The sequence below is a fragment of the Saccopteryx bilineata genome, chromosome 1 (genome assembly GCF_036850765.1).
Source record: "Saccopteryx bilineata isolate mSacBil1 chromosome 1, mSacBil1_pri_phased_curated, whole genome shotgun sequence".
Classification (NCBI taxonomy): Eukaryota; Metazoa; Chordata; class Mammalia; order Chiroptera; family Emballonuridae; genus Saccopteryx; species Saccopteryx bilineata.
In genome coordinates, this window is record NC_089490.1 from 94,957,933 (window position 1) to 94,981,080 (window position 23,148).

General features: G+C 53.4%; 2 protein-coding genes across 7 annotated transcripts; one reads left to right on the forward strand and one right to left on the reverse strand.

Moving 5' to 3' along the window:
• The first annotated feature begins 214 nt into the window (after positions 1-214).
• Positions 215-17,325, forward strand: IFFO1 (intermediate filament family orphan 1). 6 transcript variants are annotated; one of them, XM_066261020.1, is made up of 9 exons: positions 215-1,016; positions 4,885-4,945; positions 5,082-5,177; positions 5,932-6,072; positions 6,978-7,159; positions 7,271-7,391; positions 7,683-7,778; positions 14,493-14,623; positions 15,351-17,325. In XM_066261020.1, the coding sequence occupies exons 1-9, from the start codon at positions 244-246 to the stop codon at positions 15,454-15,456; spliced, it is 1,707 nt and encodes a 568-aa protein (XP_066117117.1). In that variant the 5' UTR covers positions 215-243; the 3' UTR covers positions 15,457-17,325. The 6 variants fall into 6 exon arrangements, with proteins under 6 accessions (XP_066117117.1, XP_066117134.1, XP_066117126.1 ...); XM_066261037.1 differs by having other exon boundaries at positions 15,355-17,325; XM_066261029.1 differs by having other exon boundaries at positions 7,686-7,778.
• GAPDH (glyceraldehyde-3-phosphate dehydrogenase) lies at positions 17,175-21,500 on the reverse strand. Its single transcript, XM_066261076.1, has 12 exons — positions 21,388-21,500; positions 21,113-21,153; positions 19,235-19,334; positions 19,046-19,152; positions 18,839-18,929; positions 18,605-18,720; positions 18,430-18,511; positions 18,060-18,211; positions 17,899-17,977; positions 17,726-17,809; positions 17,543-17,640; positions 17,175-17,442 (listed from the first exon to the last, which is right to left on the reverse strand). Exons 2-12 carry the CDS (start codon positions 21,133-21,135, stop codon positions 17,373-17,375), a joined length of 1,002 nt encoding a protein of 333 aa, XP_066117173.1. The 5' UTR covers positions 21,136-21,153; positions 21,388-21,500; the 3' UTR covers positions 17,175-17,372.
• Positions 21,501-23,148: the final 1,648 nt, after the last annotated feature.

A 23,148-nucleotide genomic window follows, 5' to 3' on the forward strand; every position in this document is an offset into this window, starting at 1 on the left:
GCCTGGCTGGGCTTCGCTTAGCTCGGGGCTCTGCCTCAGACCCGGAAAAGTCCGGGTACCAGCCTCAAATTGAGCCTTTCATTGGTTTCTTCTCTGCCCTCCCCCGCCCCCTTGACTTCTGCCCCTTTTGTTGAGCTGTTTGATTGGTTGTTCCACACCCCCCGGGCGCTTCATTGGTTCTTCTCCCTTGCCTTGCATCACCGCTCCTGCACCGGTCTCCATCACCCAGCAGAAGGCGCAGCCATGAATCCGTTATTCGGCCCCAACCTCTTCCTCTTACAGCAGGAGCAGCAGGGCCTGGCCAGGCCGCTGGGGGATCCACTGGGAGGCGACCACTTTGCGGGGGGAGGGGACGTGTCCCCATCGCTGCTCACCCCTCCTGGTCCGGCTCCTTACTCGCCGCCTGGGCCAGGCCCGGCACCCCCCGCCGCCATGGCCCTCCGCAATGACCTGGGCTCCAACATCAACGTGCTCAAGACCCTGAACCTCCGTTTTCGCTGCTTCCTGGCCAAGGTGCACGAGCTGGAGCGCCGCAACCGGCTGCTGGAGAAGCAGCTGCAGCAGGCACTCGAGGAGGGTAAGCAGGGCCGGCGGGGCCTGGCTCGCCGCGACCAGGCGGTGCAGACCGGCTTCATCAGCCCCATCCGGCCCCTGGGGCTACCGCTGGGCGCCCGGCCGGCCGCCGTCTGCACCCCATCGGCACGGGTGCTGGGCTCGCCCGCGCGCTCGCCAGCTGGCCCCCTCGCGCCCTCCGCCGCCTGCCACTCATCGCCCTCCACCTCCACCTCTGCTGCCTTCTCCTCGTCGGCCCGCTTCATGCCTGGCACCATCTGGTCCTTCTCTCACGCCCGCCGGCTAGGCCCGGGACTCGAGCCCATGCTAGTGCAGGGGCCTGGCCTGTCATGGGTGCACCCCGATGGGGTGGGCGTCCAGATCGACACCATCACCCCCGAGATCCGCGCACTCTACAATGTGCTGGCCAAGGTGAAGCGTGAGCGGGACGAGTACAAGCGGAGGTAGGGATAGGGACCGGGCAGGTGGGGACATTGGCTCAGTGTCCTGCCACACTCAGGACCAGAACGAGGTGTGGAGAGGAGGGGTAGCTGGGGCCCAAGAGTCAGGGAGGAAAAGTGAGTAGAGTTCCTGCTGTGTAAGGAGGAGGTTGGAAGTAGATAGATGATGGCATTGGAACCGGGGAGACTGAATCCACAGGAAATGCAGAAGTCAGACTCATGATGGGAAGGGGATTGGGAACCGGATACTGTGTGGGGAGTTCATAGTTTTCTTCTGGCTGCTCGTTCTGTCTCATCTAGGCTTCAGTGTTTGCATGACGGAGTAACTGTGGGTTTTGTGAGATGTGAAAAGGACAAGGATCTCAGAGGTCACATCTGGGATACTGCTTATCCCCACCAGTCTCAGCCCTTGGGCGGTTTTGTGATATAAGCTCCACATGCTGATCAGAAATAAGAGGCAAAAACATAGCTTTAATTTGGGAGTCTTAAGTGAAATTAGAGGGGAGTGGTGAGGGAGGGCTGCCCTGGTTGAGAGTTGGATACCTACTCCAGTTTCAAACGAGAGGCTCTGTGTTCCGTGAGACGTTGCTTGGCGCAGGGAAAGAAACCCAGGAAAGGAAAAAGTATAGGGAAATCCCTGGGGAAAGGGGAAGGGACTGATATTCGTTGGGCTAGTGGAAAGATTGGGAACTCTATGAAGGTGCAGAGAGCCAGGGTGGAGGCATTTTGGAGTGCAAATAAAATTCTGTGAACAGAACCAGCAGAGGGGCTGAGCAGGAGAAAGTTGGGAACGTGGACACACCCTGTGAGTATGAGACAGCCGTGGGGCAGACCCGGTGCATTTTGAAGATGAAGATTTGGCTTTTTGCAGAGGACCTGGCAGGGTAATACAAAAGGCCAGGTGGAGGGATGCAGGGCTACTAGCGTGCTGTCTGTATACCAGGTGGGTTCCTTAGAGGGTTGATAAGCAAGCTGTTAGAACAGGAGCACGAAGGCAGCCAGCCCTCTGGAGACTATGTGCCAGAATCTGGAATCCGTAGTCAAAGAGGAAGATGTCAAGTCAGAGGGAGGCTTTGGTTTGGAGGCCTTCAGATTTAACCTCTTAATGAGCTACTCTGACCCCTTGTGGGCAGACTTGGGAATTACTCTTGCAGCTCAGTGTAGTGGAGATTTTTCTGGTGGGGATTTGCTGAATGTTCTGGGAAGTTAAGGCTGGGTCTGGGATCTGTAACCTGCCCAAGTCTAGCAGATCACAGACCAGCAGGCTTTCTGAGGTTGAGTTCTGTCCTCATCTGGCTCCCTTAACTGTAGTCTATGTTATGAGTGTCTTTGGGAATCCCAGTTGTCCTAAAATCCTTCAGGTGCCACCAGGCCCAGCCTGTCTTTGCTGCAGCCCCAGCTCCCGCACCAGCCCCAGCCCCAGCCCCAGCCGGAGTTAATTAATACACTTAGCAGTGGAACATGGGCAGTTCTGGAATACATCCATAACCACAGGCACAACTGTTGTTCTCAGAGCCTTTTTTTTTTTTTTTTTTTTAAATGAAAGAGTGTTTGTCCTTGGTCCAGCTGTCCAGGACAGCAAAGAGTTATTCCTTGGGGACCGATGAGCTCATCACTCTGCAGCACGCTGCTGTGCAGAGGGCCCCGCAGCTAGAGCTGTGTGGTACGTGACCCTGGCAGTTACTCGTTCTTCTACCCAGTTCCCCGCCCTCATTCTGTTCTCTTTATAGCAACGCTGTAGCTCCTGCCTGCAGCCTGGAAGGCCTGGGCATAGCTTGAGCACTAACTAGACTGGGAAGGAGTTGAGGCCTCCTGCGCTCTGTTTTCAGTTCCCTTTCCTTGTGTGACTTTGGGTGGTTCTCTTTCCTGGCCTCAGTTGTTACTGTATTGGAATGGCCCCTGCTTCCTCACTTCACTCAAGGATACCATTTATTTGGAAGAGAGGTGGTTGGCAAATGTAGAAAACCCAAATTGTACATGTTAAGGGAACCTCCTCCATGAGGCCACGAGGCCTCCATTTGAATGGAGGTCAAACTGAACCTCTTTGTGGGAAAGTCTGACTGGAGTGCAAATAAAATTCTAGTGAGCTTCCAGATGACTTTTTTCAGTTCTTTTTTTAATCCTGTAAAATTTTATGAATCTTAATCCTTACATAACTTCCATACTTGAGTTTCTACCTGGATTTGTGGAGTTCATTGTCAAACAGTGCTTCCCACTCTTCCTGATGCATTGTGCCCAGGGTTATTGTCCTCTTGTCAGTCTTGCCTTTTTCCTCCAGCGACTCATGGACTCCGAGGGCACAAAGGTACCATATTCCAAGCCTTCATGTTGTAGTTGAAGAAAACAAGGCCAGGAAAGGGAAGGATCTCGTATGAGAAAATCTATAACTCGATGCCACTGGGGCTCGTCACTGGCCCTGAATGTTTGAATGAGAAGGCCAGAGCAAAAGAGAGAAGGACGTGGGGATGCAGGGAAGGGTGGCAGGGAGCCAAGAAGGCTGGGTGCAGGGCTGCGTGATGAGCCGGCGGAGTGGTGGCCAGGCTGCCTGCCTCCTCCCTGCCCAGCCCGGGTGGGGTGGCAGCCTCGGTGATGTAGATGAGTTATTCTTAGGAATACTGCAGTGCGGATGTGAGTGAGGTACAGGAGGGCTAAGACAGGCAAGACTGGAAGGGAGAGCCAGGGAAAAGTACGGAGGGCGAGATGGGAAAAAGGGTGGAGGGAAGGGGAAGAAATAATTGAATCCTGTGTCTACAGAATACGTTCTCTTGGGTTTTCATTTTCTTGCTGTCCTCTTTGCTACTTCCTAACCACCTTTCTTATACTGGAGTTTCTCTCTTGGTGCCATGCCCCTCCATTTTCAGACCAGAAGAATCATTTCCAGAATGTGGCAAGAAGAAATAGGTTATATGAGTGGGGCCTGAGACGTCCTGCTATTCCAGCCAAACTCCTAGGGTGCGGTGTTGCTGCTCCCACTGGTCTGAGATGTAAGGGACCATGCACTAGCTTACCGTGGACTACCCTGTGTGGGAAGTCTCGGCCAGGACAGGGATCCTGCCTGTGGCCAAGTGTTTGTTAGCCTACTTGTGGTCTTGGTCTGCAAATTCTGCATCTCAGGAGATGCCACCTCTGGTTCTCACCCACCATTTCATGAGAGATTTTTTTCATACTCCAGTTTCCCTTTCCTTCTGGGTTTGGGCGCTCGATAGTCCCAGCTCCTGCCTTCCACTGTCACCTCTCTCCGGCTCACTTAGTGGGGGTCTGGGTAGGCAGTTTCTGCAGCTTGTGGGGGTGGACTTTGAGTGTCTCCTCCTGGCTCTTTAGCAAATCTGTTGACGCAGTGTGTGTCCTGCAGCTGCTTTTACAGGGTTAAATGGTACCACGCAAGGCAGGGCAGCAGGCTAGAGGAGCTCTGTTCTGGTGCGGGCAGGAGGCGGGAGACCGGATCTGTGCTGCTGAAGGTGGGAGACTGGGCCGGGTGGGCCTGGTGGTCTGGTGTGGGCAGGATGTGGGGGATGAGGCCAGCCAGACAGCTGGTTGGGCCAGGGCCTGAATGGGACGGGCACTGTGACAGACCAGAGCAGCTGCTGCTGCTCGTAAATATAGTCGCTGCTGCATGGCCTGGAGGTTCCGGGAAGGCAGCTGTGAGTGAGCTCGGCGCTGGCCAGAAGTGTGGAGCCACCCAGAAGCGTGGAGCCACCCGACAGCTGCAGGTGGCCGCACCCCCCGCCAGACATTCCAGTGCACAGCCCCTCCCTATCTAGGGAACCAGCCCCAGGGCGGAGGTCTGAGCCAGGCAGGTGGGGAGCAGGAGCTTTAGGGTCAGGGAAGGACCCTGCGCCTATGCTCTTTCCCTCCTTCCTATGTGTGCCAGGTGGGAAGAGGAATACACGGTGCGGATACAGCTGCAAGAGCGAGTGAATGAGCTCCAAGAGGTGAGGCACCCCACTGCCTGGGCCTCCCTCAGTCCTCCCCTGCCTCCCCTCGCCGTCCTGCTCCTTGTCCCTCCTCGTCCCAACCTTCCTCCCACACTGGCCATGCACTAACATCAGGGTTTTCTGCTTGGTGTAGGAAGCCCAGGAGGCTGATGCCTGCCAGGAGGAGCTGGCGATGAAGGTGGAGCAGTTGAAAGCTGAGCTAGTGGTCTTCAAAGGGCTTATGAGCAATGTGAGTGCAGCCAGAGCATCCCTCACTCTTCCCCTGCGGGCTCGCAGGCTGCCTGCCACCAGGCTGCCCGAAACCAGGCAGAGCAGGCCTTGCTAGGTGTGGCCTGTTGACTTCCTGTCCACCATACCCCCCCTACTTTGCTACACTTCCGGTTTCTTTTCTTTGCCACCCCCTACTTCAGGAGAAAAAGAAGGAACACAAGTCCCTGTGTTCGAGAGCCAGCATACCTCCATCATAACTAGAGCTGTTTGGCAGTCAGCTAAGAGCACAGGTCCCTGCCCTACCCCGGCTAGCAGTGCGGCCTTGGGCACATTCCTTAACTGCTCTGCCTCCCTGTCCTCACAAGGGATGGCATAATAAAGGCATGTGCTTTGCAGAATGATTATGATGATTGTAACATCTGTCCTGAGAACAGTGCTAGCACATGCTTAGTGCTAAGTAAGTGTTAGCTTTCATCCTTATCACACTACATTCTCCACTCTTGTAACTCCCAGTAGTCTCTTTCTCTCTGGGAAAATAAATTCCAAGAGGGACCCCACATGTCAAAAGATCTGGGCCAGGCCCTCCAGGGGTTCCTCATCTGGCCAGTTAGCCAGTTGCCTGAGCACCTGTGGGGAGGACACCCAGAGATGCCTGCTGCTTGGAGGAGTTGGCGATGGGGATGACCAGAAGGATGAGGAGAATCTTGCCAGGGCCTGTTGGCTCTTGTGTGGAGTGCAGGGTGCTTCCTCACTGTTCGCATGTTCCTGGACAGAACCTGACAGAACTGGACACGAAGATCCAGGAAAAGGCCATGAAGGTAGACATGGACATCTGCCGCCGCATCGACATCACTGCCAAACTCTGCGATGTGGCGCAGCAGCGCAACTGTGAGGACATGATCCAGATGTTCCAGGTGAGGGCGGAGGGCAGGCGTTGGCCCAGCCCCAGCCCACACCTCCCCTGCCCCAGCACCTCGGGAGGGTTGGGGCAAGCGAAGACCCTCAGTCATTGCTGGCTGGGAGCCAGGCGCCATCCTCCTTCTCGGAGGACTCATTCTGGCCCCGAGGGGCCCTCAGGGGACTAGCTGGGGGGCCAGGAGCAGCCTCTGGAGAGAAGTTCTGGAAGCTGTCTCTAACCCATCTCTCCCCTCCCTCTCTCCTCTGTCTGCTTCCTCTCCTCTCTCTTCCTCTCATCTTCTCTGGCTTTCTCCACAGAAGAAACTGGTTAGTTTTGCTCTCATGCAAGCTTATTAATGTCCCTGTCCCTGTTTCTAAACTACCCAGGCCTCAGCCGTCGGTTCTGACCCCGGGGCTTTTCAGCACAGACCACCCCCTTCTGGTTTCCTTGCTTTTTCCTCCTCTTCTCTGTCTTTTCCTCTGTGCTTTACTTCTTTCTGTCCCTCCTCCTGGCTTTCCAGATCTGGACACGTGACTCAGGTTCTCCTTTGTGAACACTGTAGCCTCCTTCCTCTTTGCAACCTAAAATTTTCTTTTTTTGTTCAGTCACTTCATTAGAAAGACCTTTTTTTGGGAAAAAAGATATCCTCCTTAGCCATCGTGCACACCTGAACGTGGTCACAGCCAGCCATTGCTCCCCTTACCTCACTGCTCCGTTTTCTCTTCCCCTTGGTCTGCAGCCCTGTCCCCATCTCTGTCTGTCCGCCGCTCCCTTGGTAACTCTGGTGTTCTGTTCCTGTCATTGTAACTGTGTCTTCTCTCTCTGTCCACCCCACCCTCCCGCTGGTCCCTGCTTCTCCTCCCTCCCGCCCGCCGCGCACACCTGCCCTTTCTCCTCATGCACCCGGCCTCGTCTCTCTAGTCTCTGCACTTGTCTCCCATTAAGGTCCCATCCATGGGGGGGCGGAAGCGGGAGCGCAAGGCTGCTGTCGAGGAGGACACCTCCGTGTCGGAGAGTGACGGGCCCCGCCAGCCCGATGGGGATGAGGAGGAGAGCACAGCCCTCAGCATCAACGAGGAGATGCAGCGTATGCTCAACCAGCTGTGAGTCCCGAGGCCCCCACAGCAGTCCGAGGCCGGAGCTCCCGCCCCCTCAGTCCTCTCCACCAGGAGGAAGGCCCCACCCTCCTTGACACACGGGCTCCCTGTCTCTAGGAGGGAATATGATTTTGAGGACGACTGTGACAGCCTGACTTGGGAGGAGACTGAGGAGACTCTGCTGCTTTGGGAGGATTTCTCAGGCTATGCCATGGCAGCTGCAGAGGCCCAGGGAGAGGTAACCACCCCTCCCGGCCTCGGGGCCCCCAGTCCTGCCTCTCCAGCTCGCTGCCCAGTCTCCTCCCTCCTTCCCTGCCTTCCTCTTCTCCTTGCTCTGTTTTCCCTCTGTGGCCATCATCCTTTATCTGCTTCTCCCCTTCTTCTTATCCTTTTTCTTTTCAGTCTTTGGTTTCTTTAACCTGACTTTCCCTCTCTCTCTCTCTCTCTCCTCCTGCTTGGCCCTGTGGAATGCCCCCATCCCTTCCCTCCCCCTTGCCTCTCCCCACCCTTGCTTTCCTTTCTATTCCAGCAGCAGGAGGACAGTTTGGAGAAGGTGATTAAAGATACTGAGTCCCTGTTCAAAACCCGGGAGAAAGAATATCAGGAAACCATTGACCAGATAGAGGTAAGGATGTGGGTGGAAGCCGAGGGGCAGAAGTTCCCAGTGGGTGGTGAGTGGGGCTGCAGGTGGAGTGGTCCCATCCTGTGGACCCTAGATGCCAGGCTTCCCCCTTTCCATTGAGGGGGAGGAGTGAGTGATCGCCCAGCTGTTGCATCTCGGGCTCTAGAGGGAGGCAGACAGATGTGTGTTCAAGTCTCAGCTCTGTCACTTAATTACTACCACTCTAACTTTCAACAAGCTGCTTATTCTCTCAGAGCCTGCCTTCCTCCTTCCTTCCTTCCTTCCTTCCTTCCTTCCTTCCTTCCTTCCTTCCTTCCTTCCTTCCTTCCTTCCTTCCTTCTTTCCTCCTTCCTTCCTCCTTCCCTCCCTCCCTCCCTTCCTTCCTTCCTTTCTTTCTTCCTTCCTTCCTTCCTTTCTTTCTTCCTTCCTTCCTTCCTTTGCGAGAGAGACAGACAGACTGACAGGAAAGAAGGAAGAGAGATGAGAAGCATCAACTCATAGTTGCAGCACTTTAGTTGTTTACTGATTGCTTTTTTAAAAAAATTTTTTTAAAGATTTTATTTATTCATTATAGAGAGGGGAGAGAGAGAAAGAGAGAGAGAGAGAGAGAGAGAAGGGGGAGAAGCAAGAAGCATCAACTCCCATATGTGCCTTGACCAGGCAAGCCCAGGGTTTTGAACCAGCAACCTCAGCGTTTCCAGGTTGATGCTTTATCCACTGCGCCACCACAGGTCAGGCTACTGATTGCTCTTCATACATGCCTTGACTGGGGGCTCCAGCCGAGCTACTGACTCCTTGCTCAAGTCAGTGACCTTGGGCTTCAAGCTAGCGACCCCATGCTCAAGCTGGTGAGCCTGCGCTCAAGCTAGATGAGCTAGTGCTCAAGCCGGTGACCTCGGGGTTTCAAACCTTGGACCTCAGTGTCCCAGGTCAATGCTCTATTCACTGTACTACCACCTGGTCAGGCTGAATCTGTTTCTTTATTTGTAAAATTGGGAATCTTAATAAAACCTCCCTCATAGGATTGTTTGAAGATGAAACAAAATGACACCCCCGTGGAGCTTAGGGCATGTCTGTCTCATAGTAAGATACCATATGGTAGTTGTTTTTATTGTTTGTGTCAGTGTTGTAGCAGGGTCTGCTCAGAGATGGACTTGAACTTTGCCTCTTCTTCAGCTCAGCCTTTGAGGTAATGGGGAACCTTCTAGAGATGGCAAGTGGAGCTGGTACTTTATTTTTTTATTTTATTATATTATTTATTTATTTTTTTATTTTAGTGAGAGGAAGGGAGGCAGAGAGACAGACTCCTGCATGCACACCAACGGGGATCCACCTAGCAAGCCCACTAGGGGGCGATGCTCCATAGCTCAGCAACAGAGCCATATTTTTAGCACCTGAGGTCATCCTCAGCTCCCGAGGCCAATTCGCTCGAACCAATCAAGCCATGGCTTCAGGAGGGGAAGAGAGAGCAAGAGAAAGGGGAGGCGGAGGGGTGGTCGCTTTTCTTGTGTGCCCTGACTGGGAATCGAACCTGGGACATCCACATGCTGGGTGGACTCTCTACCATTGAGCCAACCGGCCAGAGCCAAAGTAACTGGTGCTTTACCTTAAACTCTAGGGGCTTCAGGAAGGATTTGTGGCACCCTGGATGGAGGGAGCTGTGGAGGGGAAGGTTGGAGGTGATTCCTGTGAACCCTTCTGCCCCATGTGAGGGTGTCCTTTCCTGAGCACTCGGGCTTGAGGGTGGGACAGGCAGACTTCTATAACTCTCAACCCCTCTTCAAGCCCACGTGGCATGTTTACGCTCTTACTGCTCCCCCATGTCAAATGGTCCTGCTCCTCTAAGCAAAACCTGCGTTTGGTTTTTGCCCAGGCAGACAAATGCTAGGTCTTACAGGCACAGCCAGATTTATGCTACTAGCTGAGGAGATGGGAAGGCAGAACTGATCTTTACTTTCCCATTTACACCTAGCTCACTGGCTCCCTCCCTCTCTGACTTTTACTTTTTTTTTTTTTTTTTTTACAGAGAGAGTCAGAGAGAAGGATAGACAGGGATAGACAGACAGGAATGGAGAGATGAGAAGCATCAATCATTAGTTTTTCGTTGTGCGTTGCAATACCTTAGTTGTTTATTAATTGCTTTTTCATATGTGCCTTGACCGCGGGCCTTCAGCAGACTGAGTAATCCTTTGCTCGAGCCAGCGACCTTGGGTCCAAGCTGGTGAGCTTTGCTCAAACCAGATGAGCCCACACTCAAGCTGGTGACCTCGGGGTCTCGAACCTGGGTCCTCTGTATCCCAGTCTGACGTTTTATCCACTGCGCTGCCATCTGGTCAGGCCCTCTTTTGTTTTTAATTTCTCTATTGAGAGAGAGAGAGAAGCATCCATTGTTCTACTTAGTTGCTCCATTTAGTTGTGTACATATTGATTACTGTGTGCCCTGACCAGGGTCGAACCCGTGACCTTGGCGTGCTGGAATGATGCTTTAGCCACTGGGTCACCCGGCCAGGGCCTTTACCTCCCTCTTTTGAATGCTGAATTTCAGGTTTGATGTTTTCACTATCGCTTCACCAAGCAGGGGCCTTGGAGCAGTGCTCTGGAGCCGCATCTCTGCATGGTTCTTCCCCTGGACAAAAGGGCCTTAGTTTAAAACTTGATGTGGGCCCTGGCCAGTTGGTTCAGTGGTAGAGCGTCGGCCTGGCGTGCAGGAGTCCTGGGTTCGATTCCCAGCCAGGGCACACAGGAGAAGCGCCCATCTGCTTCTCCACCCCTCCCACTCTCCTTCCTCTCTCTCTCTTCTCCTCCCGCAGCCGAGGCTCCATTGGAGCAAAGATGGCCCGGGCACCGAGGATGGCTCTATGGCCTCTGCCTCAGGCGCTAGAATGGCTCTGGTTGCGACAGAGCAACGCCCCAGATGGGCAGAGTATCGCCCCCTGGTGGGAATGCCGGGTGGACCCCGGTTGGACACATGCGGGGAGTCTGACTGCCTCCCCGTTTCCAACTTCAGAAAAATAAAGCCCTGGCTGGGTGGCTCACTTGGCTGGAGCATTGTCCTGCAATGCAGAGGTGGCTGGTTGGGTCCTTGGCCGGGGCACATATAGAAACAGATTGATGCCTCTGTCTTCCCCTTACCCCCTTTCCTTTCTTTGGATTCAATAAAAAAAAGAAAAAAAGAAAAAAAAGAAAAAAAAAAGAAAAATACACCCCCCCCAAAAAAAACCAAAACATGATGTGAAAAGAAAATCTAAATGGAAACATGCTTTCAAAGGTTTTTTATATTATAATTATTTATTAATTTTACAGGGGGCATGGGGTGGAGGGGAGAAGTATCAACTCATAGTTGCTTCACTTTAATTGTTCATTGCTTGTTGTATGTGCCTTGACCGGGCAAGCCTAGGGTTTCAACCTGGTGACCTCAGCGTTCCAGGTTGATACTATATCCACTGTGCCACCACAGGTCAGGCCTTAAAGATGTGTTTAAGTCGTCCAGTTTCTCTTCTCTCCCAGTAGAATGACAGTAAGAGAATGGTAGAAGAGCTGACATGGTACCATTGGTGGCAGTGTTGCTCCTGGTAATCCATCTGGACCACTTGAGGTCCCTTTATCTATGTGACTTATTTATTTATTTATTTATATTATTATTTTTAATTTTTAAATTTAATTTAATTTATTGTGCTTACATAGATTCAAGTGTCCCACTGAATATATCTTCCTCCCCGCCTATCTTTGTGACTTTTTTTTTTGTTTTTACAGAGACAGAGAGTCAGAGAGAGGGATAGACAGGGACAAACAGACAGGAACGGAGAGATGAGAAGCATCAATCATTAGTTTTTCATTGCGCATTGTGATACCTTAGTTGTTCATTGATTGCTTTCTCATATGTGCCTTGACCGCGGGCCTTCAGCAGACCGAGTAACCCCTTGCTTGAGCCAGCGACCTTCGGTCCAAGCTGGTGAACTTTGCTCAAACCAGATGAGCCCGTGCTCAAGCTGGCGACCTCGGGGTCTCTTTTTTTTTTTTTTTTTTTAATATTTTTTTATTTATTCATTTTAGAGAGGAGAGGCAGGGGGGAGGAGTAGGAAGCACCAACTCCCACATGCGCCCCGACCAGGCAAGCCCAGGGATTCGAACTGGCGACCCCTGTGTTTCCAGGTCGATGCCCCATCCACTGTGCCACCACAGGTCAGGCCCTCGGGGTCTCAAACCTGGGTCCGACGCTCTGTCCACTGTGCCACCACCTGGTCAGGTTATCTTTATGACTTTTAAACAATCTTTATTTATTTTTTATTTTTATTTTTTTACAGATACAGAGAGTCAGAGGGATAGATAGGGATAGACAGGAACGAAGAGAGATGAGAAGCATCAATCATCAGTTTTTCTTTCTTTTTTTTTTAAATTTATTTATTTTTTACAGAGACAGTGAGTGAGTCAGAGAGAGGGATAGACAAGGACAAACAGGAACGGAGAGAGATGAGAAGCCTCAATCATTAGTTTTTCATTGCGCGTTGCAACACCTTAGTTGTTCATTGATTGCTTTCTCACATGTGCCTTGACCGTGGGCCTTCAGCAGACCGAGTAACCCCTTGCTGGAGCCAGCGACCTTGGGTCCAAGCTGGTGGGATTTTGCTGAAATCAGATGAGCCCGCGCTCAAGCTGGCGACCTTCGGGTCTTGAACCTGGGTCCTCCGCATCCCAGTCCGAAGTTCTATCCACTGCGCCACCGCCTGGTGAGGCTATCTTTGTGACTTTTAATCTCTCAGGGTCACTGAGATGGAGCCAAGGGCCATGTCCCATTATTGGATGGTCAAACCCAGGCTCAGGGTGAAGGGTGGGAAAGAATTCTTACCCTACACCCCCTTTCCTCTCTCTGTATGATCCCAGCCTTATGCCACCCCTTTACTTATCCAGCGAGTCTGGAGTATCCATATGGGTTGTGGATATCTCCTAACATGTGCTCAATTCTGCTTTAATTGTGTGAATTAAGGGGGACATACAACATGTAGAGACAACAGGTGGCAGTCCTGGCCTTGTATTGTGGTAGAATATATGTTGGTGATAGAAGGTAGTACTTTGTGATAGAATATATTCTTCCTTGTCCTGCTGAGTGATGGACTCCAGAACGCAGCCCCTCCACTCTGACTCCCCTGAGGTGGAGAAATGGGGGCATTGGCAGCTATTTGAACAAGAGCTGGTGGCATCATACTCCCTTCCTAGACTGAAGAGTCAGCACGTCCTGCTCCCCTGGCTCGCTGATGTGAGACCCCAGCCAGAATCCCAGCTCTGGAACCAGGGCTGCCACTCCAGCCATACCCACCCAGGCCATCCTCTCATCCCACATGCCACTGTCCTGATCATCTGTCTGGCCTGGCCCTGCGGCCCACTTCTTTCTCCAAGTTCCCATCCTCTGTCTGTGCAGTTCAGATTAGTTCCGGGTGGTTTCCTCTGTCCAGTTCAGATTATTCATGGTTAGTTTCCTACCCTTTCTCTTTGCTCTCAGGCGGTCAAGCAAATCACCTCCAAGCGAATTTCACTCTGCCTTCGCTTCTGTTCCTCTGTTCCGTCCTTTGTACCCAAAACAAAGAGAGGCAGCAGATTGTCTCTGGCCCAGATCTTTTACAGCCTCTGCACCACTTCTCAGCTCTGCCTCAAAGCCTGTGGCGCAGGATCGGGCTCTGGGAGGGAGACCGTATTTGTTTGACTCTGAGCCCCACATTTTTTCACACATAGCATTCCTTAAGTCGGGAGACAGCTTAAAACCAGTATGTCATTCAGTATGGCAGGAGGCCCTTTCTGTTAGTTTCTGAAATGGCTTGCTTACAAATGAGAAAATAAAACAATGAGGAGAAAAAGGGTGGTAAGAGATTTGAGTCCCTTTCAACAGTGCCGACAGGTGCCCTCCTTTATGGCATGAGTCTTGTAGATACATCACAAATTTTTTTTTTAATTTTCATTTTTTAGAGAGGAGAGAGAGAAGGAGAGAGAGAGGAGAGAGAGACAGAGAGAGAGAAGGGGGGAGGAGCTGGAAGCATCAGCTCCCATATGTACCTTGACCAGGCAAGCCCAGGGTTTTGAACCAGCGACCTCAGCATTTCCAGGTCGACGCTTTATCCACTGCGCCACCACAGGTCAGGCCTACATCACAAATTTAACAACTCATTTCCATTCAGGTGCCTGGCATGCATGCACATGTAGAGCTGAGGAAGGCCTGTGGCCAGCCCTTTCAGGAGTTCCCACTTAGTGAGGACTGTCAGTGTGGTTGGGAGGTGAGGGATGAGCCCGGCCACGCAGAAACCCCAGGCAGGGAGCAAGGCCGACCAGGGCCAGTGCCCTCTGTTCTCAGGCACATCCTCTCCCGCTCCCGCTCCCGCTCCCGCTCCCGCTCCCGCTCCCGCTCCCGCTCCCGCTCCCGCTCCCGCTCCCGCTCCCGCCTGCCCCAGTGAACATTCCTTGCCTCTTGGCTCTCACCAGTCTGTTTAAAGAATGCAGGCCTGGGGCAGATACCTTTGCATTCCTCAGTAGGCAAAGATTGCCAGGAAAACTAGAAGGGATGATAGTATATTGAGTGTCTTCTGCCTTGATCTGATTTTTTTTAAATTTGAGCCCTCAGCCACAGCTGCCTGGGCCCCCCGCTCATTGGTGTTCTTGGCGTGTTCTCCTCCTGGGGGTGGGGAGCAGGGTCACTGCTGACCTGACGGCCCTGCCCCGCCCCTGCCACAGCTGGAGCTGGCCACGGCCAAGAACGACATGAACCGGCACCTGCACGAGTACATGGAGATGTGCAGCATGAAGCGGGGCCTGGACGTGCAGATGGAGACCTGCCGCCGGCTCATCACCCAGTCTGGGGACCGGTAAGGGCCTCCCCGGAGTGTAGGGTGCTGCCCACCTTTCTCCGTGCTTCCTCCAAGGGCGCATGCAGGGAGGGAGCAGTGGACCAGAGCCCCTTGGCGGGCAACCCCTGAAGACCCTCCCTAGTGACTCAGTCACAACTGAATGTGGGGCTCTCATTGGAGTCACCTGGTCCGTGTGGCCCAATTGGATGTCCATTTGTGGCTGAGTTGCTGAAATCTCCCAATGCCACCAACTCTGGTGGTTCCCTGGTTAAAGGCAACTAAAAGCTGACAAGGAACAGAAGGAGTATGGGAGCAGATTTTTATCTAAAGTCAGGGTTACCATTTGTGCATTTGACCATGGAAGTCAACACCATAACAAAAAAAGTAAATTTAAAAAGAAAAGTCACAAAAGTACTATAAATAGACAAAGCTGGAGCCATCCAGAACGTGCTGCACTTGGTCTCAGGGGACATATCTTATACTTCACACTTCAGATAGTCCTAAACTCTGAGCCTCCCAAAATCCTCAGGAGAAAGATGGGACCATCTCCCCCATGAGTGTGGGGAGGGGGAGGTTTCCTCCTCCCCTCCCCATTCCCTCGCCCAGCATCCACCCTCACCTGTGGTCCTTCTGCCTTTGAGATGTCATTCACCTGCCTGCCAGAGAATAAAGCTAAGGGAGAGAAATGCCAGCCTCATCAGGACTCGTGCCTGCCCCAGAGTGACAGCTGGTGTTTTTTCTCTAGAAAGTCTCCTGCTTTCACTGCGGTCCCGCTTAGCGAACCGCCGCCACCGCCTAGTGAGACTGAAGACTCCGATCGGGACGTCTCATCTGATAGCTCCATGAGATAGGGACCTGGCTCCGGTCTCACCCTGATGGGAACAAACCTCGGCAGAGTGGGGGGTTCACAGGTTTGTCCCGCTCTACCAAGCCTGGCCCCTGGGGACGGGGCTGCTCCCTCAGCCTTCCTCCCTTAGTCCTTGGTCTCACCAGGGTTCTAGGGTGTCTTGGGCTGCTCTTTCCAGGCGACTGCCACCACGGCGGGGGCTCTCCCGCCTTCATGTGTGGGTACCTGCTACTCCCATCTTTAAAATGCTGCCAGTGCGATTGTGGCCCTGTGACTTCTCCACTGAACAAGGAATGTGATTGTCAGATCCTCCTTCCACCCCTGTGGCCTAGAGCCAGCTCGTGTCTGTGACTCTGTACTGGTGCTAACTGGCCCAGGCGCTGCTGTGACGTGGATCAGGCTGAATGTTCCATGGCATGTGCAGCACATACAGTGGGACAGGGTTCCTCCTGTGTTGAAGGTGAGGGGAAGGACTGGGCAGGGCACCCTGTCCTCCCTCCAGTATCCAAGTGCTTGGGTCACCTGCCTGTGGACACTAAGGAAGTGGCTGTGACCCGCCCTCGTGGAAGTGCTTGCATTGAAGGGGTCTCGGCGACTTCTAGGTCTGACTGGGTGGAGGGAGATCGGAAGCGTTTGTCTCCCACTCACCCTGAATGACAGAAAAAGGGGAAACTACTTTTGGTGCACACGGGTGTGTGCATGTGTGCTCAGGGCCTCCCTCTCTTCAAGTTATCCGTTGAAGATGTGCCTCCCTGTGGGTCTTACTCTGAGAACAGGCCGAGTAAGATGTCTGAACTTGGAAAACCTTGGAGAAATTGGGGAGATGTGGTGGAGACCTCAGCCGAAGTGCCTGGGGGAGGCTGTGAACTGACATTTGAATGGAATCTTTAAGAATGAAACTGGCAACTATTTATTGAACCTTTTGTCACTGAAGCACTTTCTGGTGGTAGCTACACAATTCTGAGGTACACACTAGTTTCTTCTCCATTTTATAAACATCAGGTGCACAGTGAGGCACAGGTGGTTTTAGGCGACTTGTCCTGAGGAAGTCTCATGTGGCAGAACCAGGGTCTGTCTCTTTAGGTGGTGGGCACCAGGCCTTTGCCACATACTGTGGACTTCCCCATCTTTTCTAGATTAAATGATGCTTATTGCATGTTGGGTGAAGTTCTAAATGCTCCTACATCCAACCTAATTGTGCTAGAGTAGGGTAAGAAAAAGGCCTGGTCCTCAGTGGCCATGTTGGGACATAGCACCTGGAGGGCTTGGAGGGGCAGCAAACTGAGAACATTCTTCATGAGTCGGGCACACACGCTGCAAGGCAGTGGTCCCCAACCCCCAGGCTACCGGTCTGCAGAGAAAGAATAAATAACTTACATTATTTGTTTTATTTATATTTGTCTGAATGTTTTATTTTTAAAAAAATGACCAGATTCCATTACATCTATCTAAGACTCACTCTTGAGGCTTGTTTCGGTCACATGATACATTTATCCGTCCCACCCTAAAGGCCAGTTCGTGAAAATATTTTCTGACATTAAACCGGTCCGTGGCCCAAAAAAGGTTGGGGACCACTGCTGTAAGGGATGTGTTCAGTTATGCCAGCTCTAAATCCATCCCTGAAGCATGTCTGGTTGGTGTGATAGCAGTTTCATCCTAGCACCAGCCCAGCTTCTCTCCCCTTCACCCTAGACCCTGCAGTAAGATAAAGCAAAGAACTGGTAGGGTACAGTGAACTTTATTGATGTTACACGACAAAGCAGGGCTTTCTAAGCCCCTCCCCTTCTTCAGGGGGTCTGGGATGGAAACTGTGCAGGTCAGGTTCTCAGTATGTTGGGGGATGGATCTGGGGCAAGGACTTCCCAGCAGCTGAGGGCTTCTCTTTCTTCCTCTTGCTGGGGCTGGTGGTCCAGGAGGCTCTTACTCCTTGGAGGCCATGTGGACCATAAGGTCCACCACCCTGTTGCTGTAGCCAAATTCATTGTCATACCTGCAAGGGGATGAGTAGTTAAGGGCTATTTTTCTGAGCCAGACACCAGAGGGCACCAGACCTATAATGTTTAAATATTGACCTCAACCCAACTACATACCAGGAGATGAGCTTGACAAAGTGGTCATTGAGGGCAATGCCAGCCCCAGCATCAAAGGTGGAGGAGTGGGTGTCACTGTTAAAGTCACAAGAGACGACCTGAGGAAAGGAGAAGGCCAAGTATGAGAATTCAGTCTTTCTTAGTAGGGCTGTGTGGACACCAGGGTCCCTGTCCTATCAGTACCTGGTCCTCAGTGTAGCCCAAGATACCCTTAAGAGGGCCCTCTGATGCCTGCTTCACTACCTTCTTGATGTCATCGTACTTGGCCTAACGAAGTAAAAATGACATGGTTATTCAGGTTTCAATATAGCCACCATTCTCCGTAGACCAACAAAGCTGTTCCAACCCTTACGTACAGCTTTCTCCAGGCGGCAGGTCAGATCCACAACTGACACATTGGGGGTGGGGACACGGAAGGCCATGCCAGTGAGTTTCCTGTAGACACAGGGAAGTGAGGTCAGTACCAGCTTCTGGTTCCCCTGGTCCTATGTCTGGAAAGGCAGTAAAGAAGCCTCACCCATTCAGCTCAGGGATGACCTTGCCCACAGCCTTGGCAGCGCCAGTAGAAGCAGGGATGATGTTCTGGGCAGCCCCTCGGCCATCACGCCACAGCTTCCCAGAGGGGCCATCCACGGTCTTCTGGGTGGCAGTGATGGCGTGGACTGTGGTCTGGAAATGGAGGACACAGTGAAGGCCTTGCATAATGCTAACACCTACCCTCAACCTCCCTCCTCACCTTTGGGAGAAATACAGGGATACAGTGACCTGAGCCAGTCTTTAGGAACCCAAACTCTCCATAGCCACCCCATCCTCCAGCCCCCGGGCTGTGTGGTTGGGAAGAACCCATCCTGGGGGAGAAATGGGGTCAGTTTTCCCATCACTCTTACCATGAGTCCCTCCACAATGCCAAAGTTGTCATGGATGACCTTGGCCAGGGGAGCCAAGCAGTTAGTGGTGCAGGAGGCGTTGCTGAAAAGAGGGAGGCAAGTCAGGGGCCAACATGTCCCTCTTCTAACCCTGGCACTGCCCAACCATTTCTCCATTCCCTTCTGCCATGCTCACCTGACAATCTTGAGGGAATTGTCATACTTGTCTTGGTTCACACCCATCACAAACATGGGGGCATCCGCAGAAGGAGCAGAGATGATGACCCTCTTGGCTCCACCCTTCAAGTGAGCCTACAGCAAAGGAGGAGTTGCAGACCCCAGGCTCTACCTTTCCTGGTCTAAGGCAGCCTTCTTGCTACACCAAATCCCAGGGTCAACTTCCTTCATCTGCAGCCTCCCTGTCACTCACCCCAGCCTTCTCCAAGGTAGTGAAGACACCAGTGGACTCCACAACATATTCAGCACCAGCATCACCCCATTTGATGTTGGCGGGATCTCGCCTACCAGGGAAGACAGGACAAAGCTCAGGGATATGAGCACCATGTACCCAAGGTGGTAGTAACCCCATCCTGGGACCTCCCCCAAGGCAAGTTTCTTCCTGTTCTTCCATACTCACTCCTGGAAGATGGAGATGGACTTTCCGTTGATGACAAGCTTCCCGTTCTCAGCCTTGACTGTGCCTTTGAACTTGCCATGAGTAGAATCATACTGGAACATGTAGACCTGGAGGGACAAGTCAGGGCATCAAGGGACTGCAGACCAGTCAGCCTCGGCTTCCCACACCAGCCATGCAGGCAGCACTCACCATGTAGTTGAGGTCAATGAAGGGGTCATTGATGGCAACAATATCCACTTTGCCAGAGTTAAAAGCAGCCCTGGTGACCAGGCGCCCAATACGGCCAAATCTGAGGGACAGAAGGGGCAAGAAGGCACGAGGAGGAGGAAGTTGAGTTTTCCTGGGTAGGCAGCCTATATGGCCCACTCACCCTCTGTTAGAGGGAAGACAGCCATTTTCCTGCCACCAAAAGTCCCAAAAGGTATAATTTATCTTCTTCTAGTAATCCTGCCACACCACCCTCTTTACAGCATGGCCACAAAGCGAAGGCTCCTATCCTGTCCAAGCGATGATTAGGCTTAAAGACTTGCCCTAACCCCTTAGACCTCTGAAATCTTTCAAGTGACAATGCAGGGCACTGCTACTGCTACCTAGTCTGGGCACATGCTTGGCACATGGCATTCATCACTCCCACTCTGTGCCCTAGGAAGGCTTGCTCCTATCTTTCCAGCTTCAGGCCACACCCCCTATGGAGCAAAGGCTAGTACACTCAGCATCACCGAGCTCAAAGGGCAAGAGTAAAGGTTGGAAATTAACGGAATGGGTAAAGCCCACCCCTTCTCCGAGTCCCTCCTACAAAAGGGAAGTCCATAGCGGAAATAAAATATTTTCAACCCCCTAACCCCCTGGAGGTCTAATTGCTAAGCTACTCGTCTTTCCTAGCTCTCTTTTAATCAGGCACAGGAGCAACAGATGTATGTATGGGGAAGGAGATGGGAGAGTAGAAGCCAGGCCCCCGGCTGCAGAAAGGTCAGGTGCTATATTTAACCCCAGATTAGGGTAGAGTCAGGATCTGGTTTCTGGAAGATGGAATGGGGAAAAGGGCAGGGTTCCTAAGGCTCCCAGACACCCAATCCTCCCTGTGACCTTTACAGCCTGGTCTTTAGGGTAGAACGAGCTCTAGGCATGGATGTAAGGAGTTTCGAGGGGAGCTACTGTGGAGAGAGGCTGCTATTACAGTAGCCATTTTATGGTGGAAAATTTCTAACTACCATGACTCAGCTCCCCAAAGTGGCACTAAGACACAGCTACCACACCTTCTCGTAAAAGGAAAAAGAACATAGAAGAACCACCGTAAAGCCACGTTTTTGATTAATCAGATAATCAGCTAGGTCCTAAAGCATCCTCTCCAAGAGGAAATCTGGCGGGCAGGTGAAAGAGGGTCTAGGGTAAATACGGTCGGAGTTCTGAGGTCCTCGTCTTTGCAGAACAGCAAGAGGAAAACCTTGCCTCACCAGGTTTACTGGATTAAGGCGACTCCACCCCACTGAGGCAGGAGGAGGAGGGTTAGTCATAGTTGAGCAAAGAGGAAAAGACTAGAGAGTTAAGGGAGGTTACCTAACGGCGGTTCATTCATTTCCTTCCCAGTTGCAACATGGCGGCTAGGTTACCGCAAAGGAGCCCTCCCAGCTGCGTGTGTGCGCAGCTGTGCCTCCTGCATCCCCCGGGTGTGTGGCCAGGTGGGGGCAAAGGAGGCTGGGGGGGGGGGGGGCTCCTCCCCACCACGTGACCCCGCAAGGCGCGAAAGGAAAGAAAGAAGACCCAAATGGGGACTAAGGGGATGGGTCCAAACCCAGAGCTGGGGCTCTCTTGCTTATTTGGGGCGGGTGGCGGGGGAAGAGTCTGGGCGACTTGTCCCCGGCAGGGGCGGAGTTACAGGAGGCGCAACAGCGGGGGTAGGGGACAAGAGGCTCTTTGAGGCCGGAGCCTCCACCAGGTCTGAGCTCTGACCTTGAATTCTCCTTGGCGGGGAAAGGGGGTGTGTGTTCAACTATCTCCCCCCTCCCCACACCCCCCGAGCGCTAGCAGAGGCCCGAGCAGAGCAAGACCCGCCGACCTCTAACTCACCCGTTCACTCCGACCTTCACCATCGTGTCTCAGAATTGTGGCTGCAGGAAAGTAAGGTGAGCATCAAGGCGCGGGGCTCAGTGCGGTCCTCTCCTCTCCTTTCCACTCCCCACCCCCTCTCCTGGCCACCATCCCTTTCCTGCGCTTCTGCACGTACCCACTCCGCCACAGCACAGCAGCGACCACCCACCCGCGCGCGCCCCGGCCCGCGCGCGCCCCGGCCCCTCTAGAATGTTCCCTAGCTCTTCGTGGCACCTTCCTAGCTTTACTTTTACCTGGCACTGCGCAGGAAGACGCGGCTATCTACCGAACAGGAGGAGCAGAGAGCGCCGGTGGGGAAGCTGCAGTCACAATTTATAGAAACCGGGCGGGGCGGGGGCGGGGGCGGGCCGGGCCGCCTCCCGCCCGCTCGCCCAGTCTCAGCCCAAGGGCGCAGAAGCCTGAGCTACGTGCGCCCGTAAAATCTCGAATAGCGGGGCCCCACTTGTTCTTTTGGACCAGCCTGGTCTTTTGAATGTGCACGCCCCGCGCGTGTGGGCCAAGGACGGAAGGGGAGGGCACTGAGAGTTTACTCCAGGGAGGAGGTGATCGGTTCTGGTGAGGAGGACGTGCCTTTGGCCATGCCGGAGACGGTGGACACGAGGACAGGGGCCCTCGTGGGAACTGAGAACTTCCAGGAGCTAGGGCATTACTTGTTGCAGTTGCATGAAACGGGAGGAGAGCTGGTGGGATGGGGAATTGGAGCTGAAGCCTGGGGTGGCTGGCGGCTGCACGCTGCCACCCTGTCCCCTTTCTTTTAAAGGTTGTGGCGGGAAGGCTGAGGAACTTCTCGAGGCTTTTCGGTAGTGACACAGGAAAGGCCGAAGAAAATGCCGGGGAGGGGCCAATGCGCCTTGTGCTGGGCTCTTCTCAGCCCCCCTTCATCCTCCCTGCTGGGCCGGGGGCCTGGGCTGGGCACTGAGCCGTGTGGCCTGGAAGGGAAGGAGGTTGAGGGGGAGGTATCTGCGCTGAAGGTCACGCTGCCCTGCGGCTCGGACAGCTGGAGCCCTGATAATTGGGGCAGACCAACTGGGCCCTGTAAGCTACAGCGGCTCTCCCCCAGGCCACACCCGGGCCCCAGAGGGAGGATGGGATCACTGCTGGGGGCCGCCCACCAAGTCGCTCCAGGGAAACCTGAAGGCTGTGCGGCCCACGCTGGGAGACAATGCCCCTTTCAACCCTTCCAGCCCAGAGCTGAGAGCAGAACGTGAGGGCGGAAGTCCCTCCCCATCCTGGGACGTGCTGGCCGGCCTGAAAGCTAGGGACTCTTCACTGGTTGTGCCCAGGGGATGTTGGGGGCAGGGTGAGGAGCCCAGAAGAGGGAAAAGATTGGGAGGTCTTGGGACCTGGTAGGAACAGGCCGTGGGCCCCTTCCCACATGCAAGGTAGGGGAAGGAAGCCCAGGTTGTGCCAGGTTTAGGAGCTTAAGATGGAGGGAGGGAGGGCTGGTTCTAAGCACTTGAAGGAGGGTTTTGAGTGGCGGGTGAAATGGACATTGCCCATCAGCAGGTTTGGGGGGACGGGATGTGGGCCTCTCTGCTGGCCCAGCATAACCTGACACCAGCCCCCTTTTCTAGCTGAAAATGCTGTGGCTAAGTTTAGCTGGTGATAACCTTTGCTTAAAAGGCAGAGTGCATGCTGTTCTGCACCAGACTAGCCCCAGTCCCATCCCTTTCTGGGACTGCCCTCCCTCCTTGGGGGCCCAAGCCAAAGCTGTGTCTGTGCCCAGTAGCCATCTGCATGATTGGTGCCCAGGTTTTTCTTGAACAGCAAAGAGCAGGGCCACAGGGCACCTAATGTTGAGAGGAGGTAGGAAGTCCCACACTGCAAAGCAGGCTGGGGAAGTGGAGAAGAGATGCAACTGCTACTGTTCCATTTCTTCTCCGGCTCTGCAAGGATCTTGAACCCTTTCCCTGACAGGCTTTAGGGGTCCCTCCTGAATGTCCCAAAAGCATAATGTCCAAGGTACTGGCTTCTCCTTTGCCTCATGTTTGTCA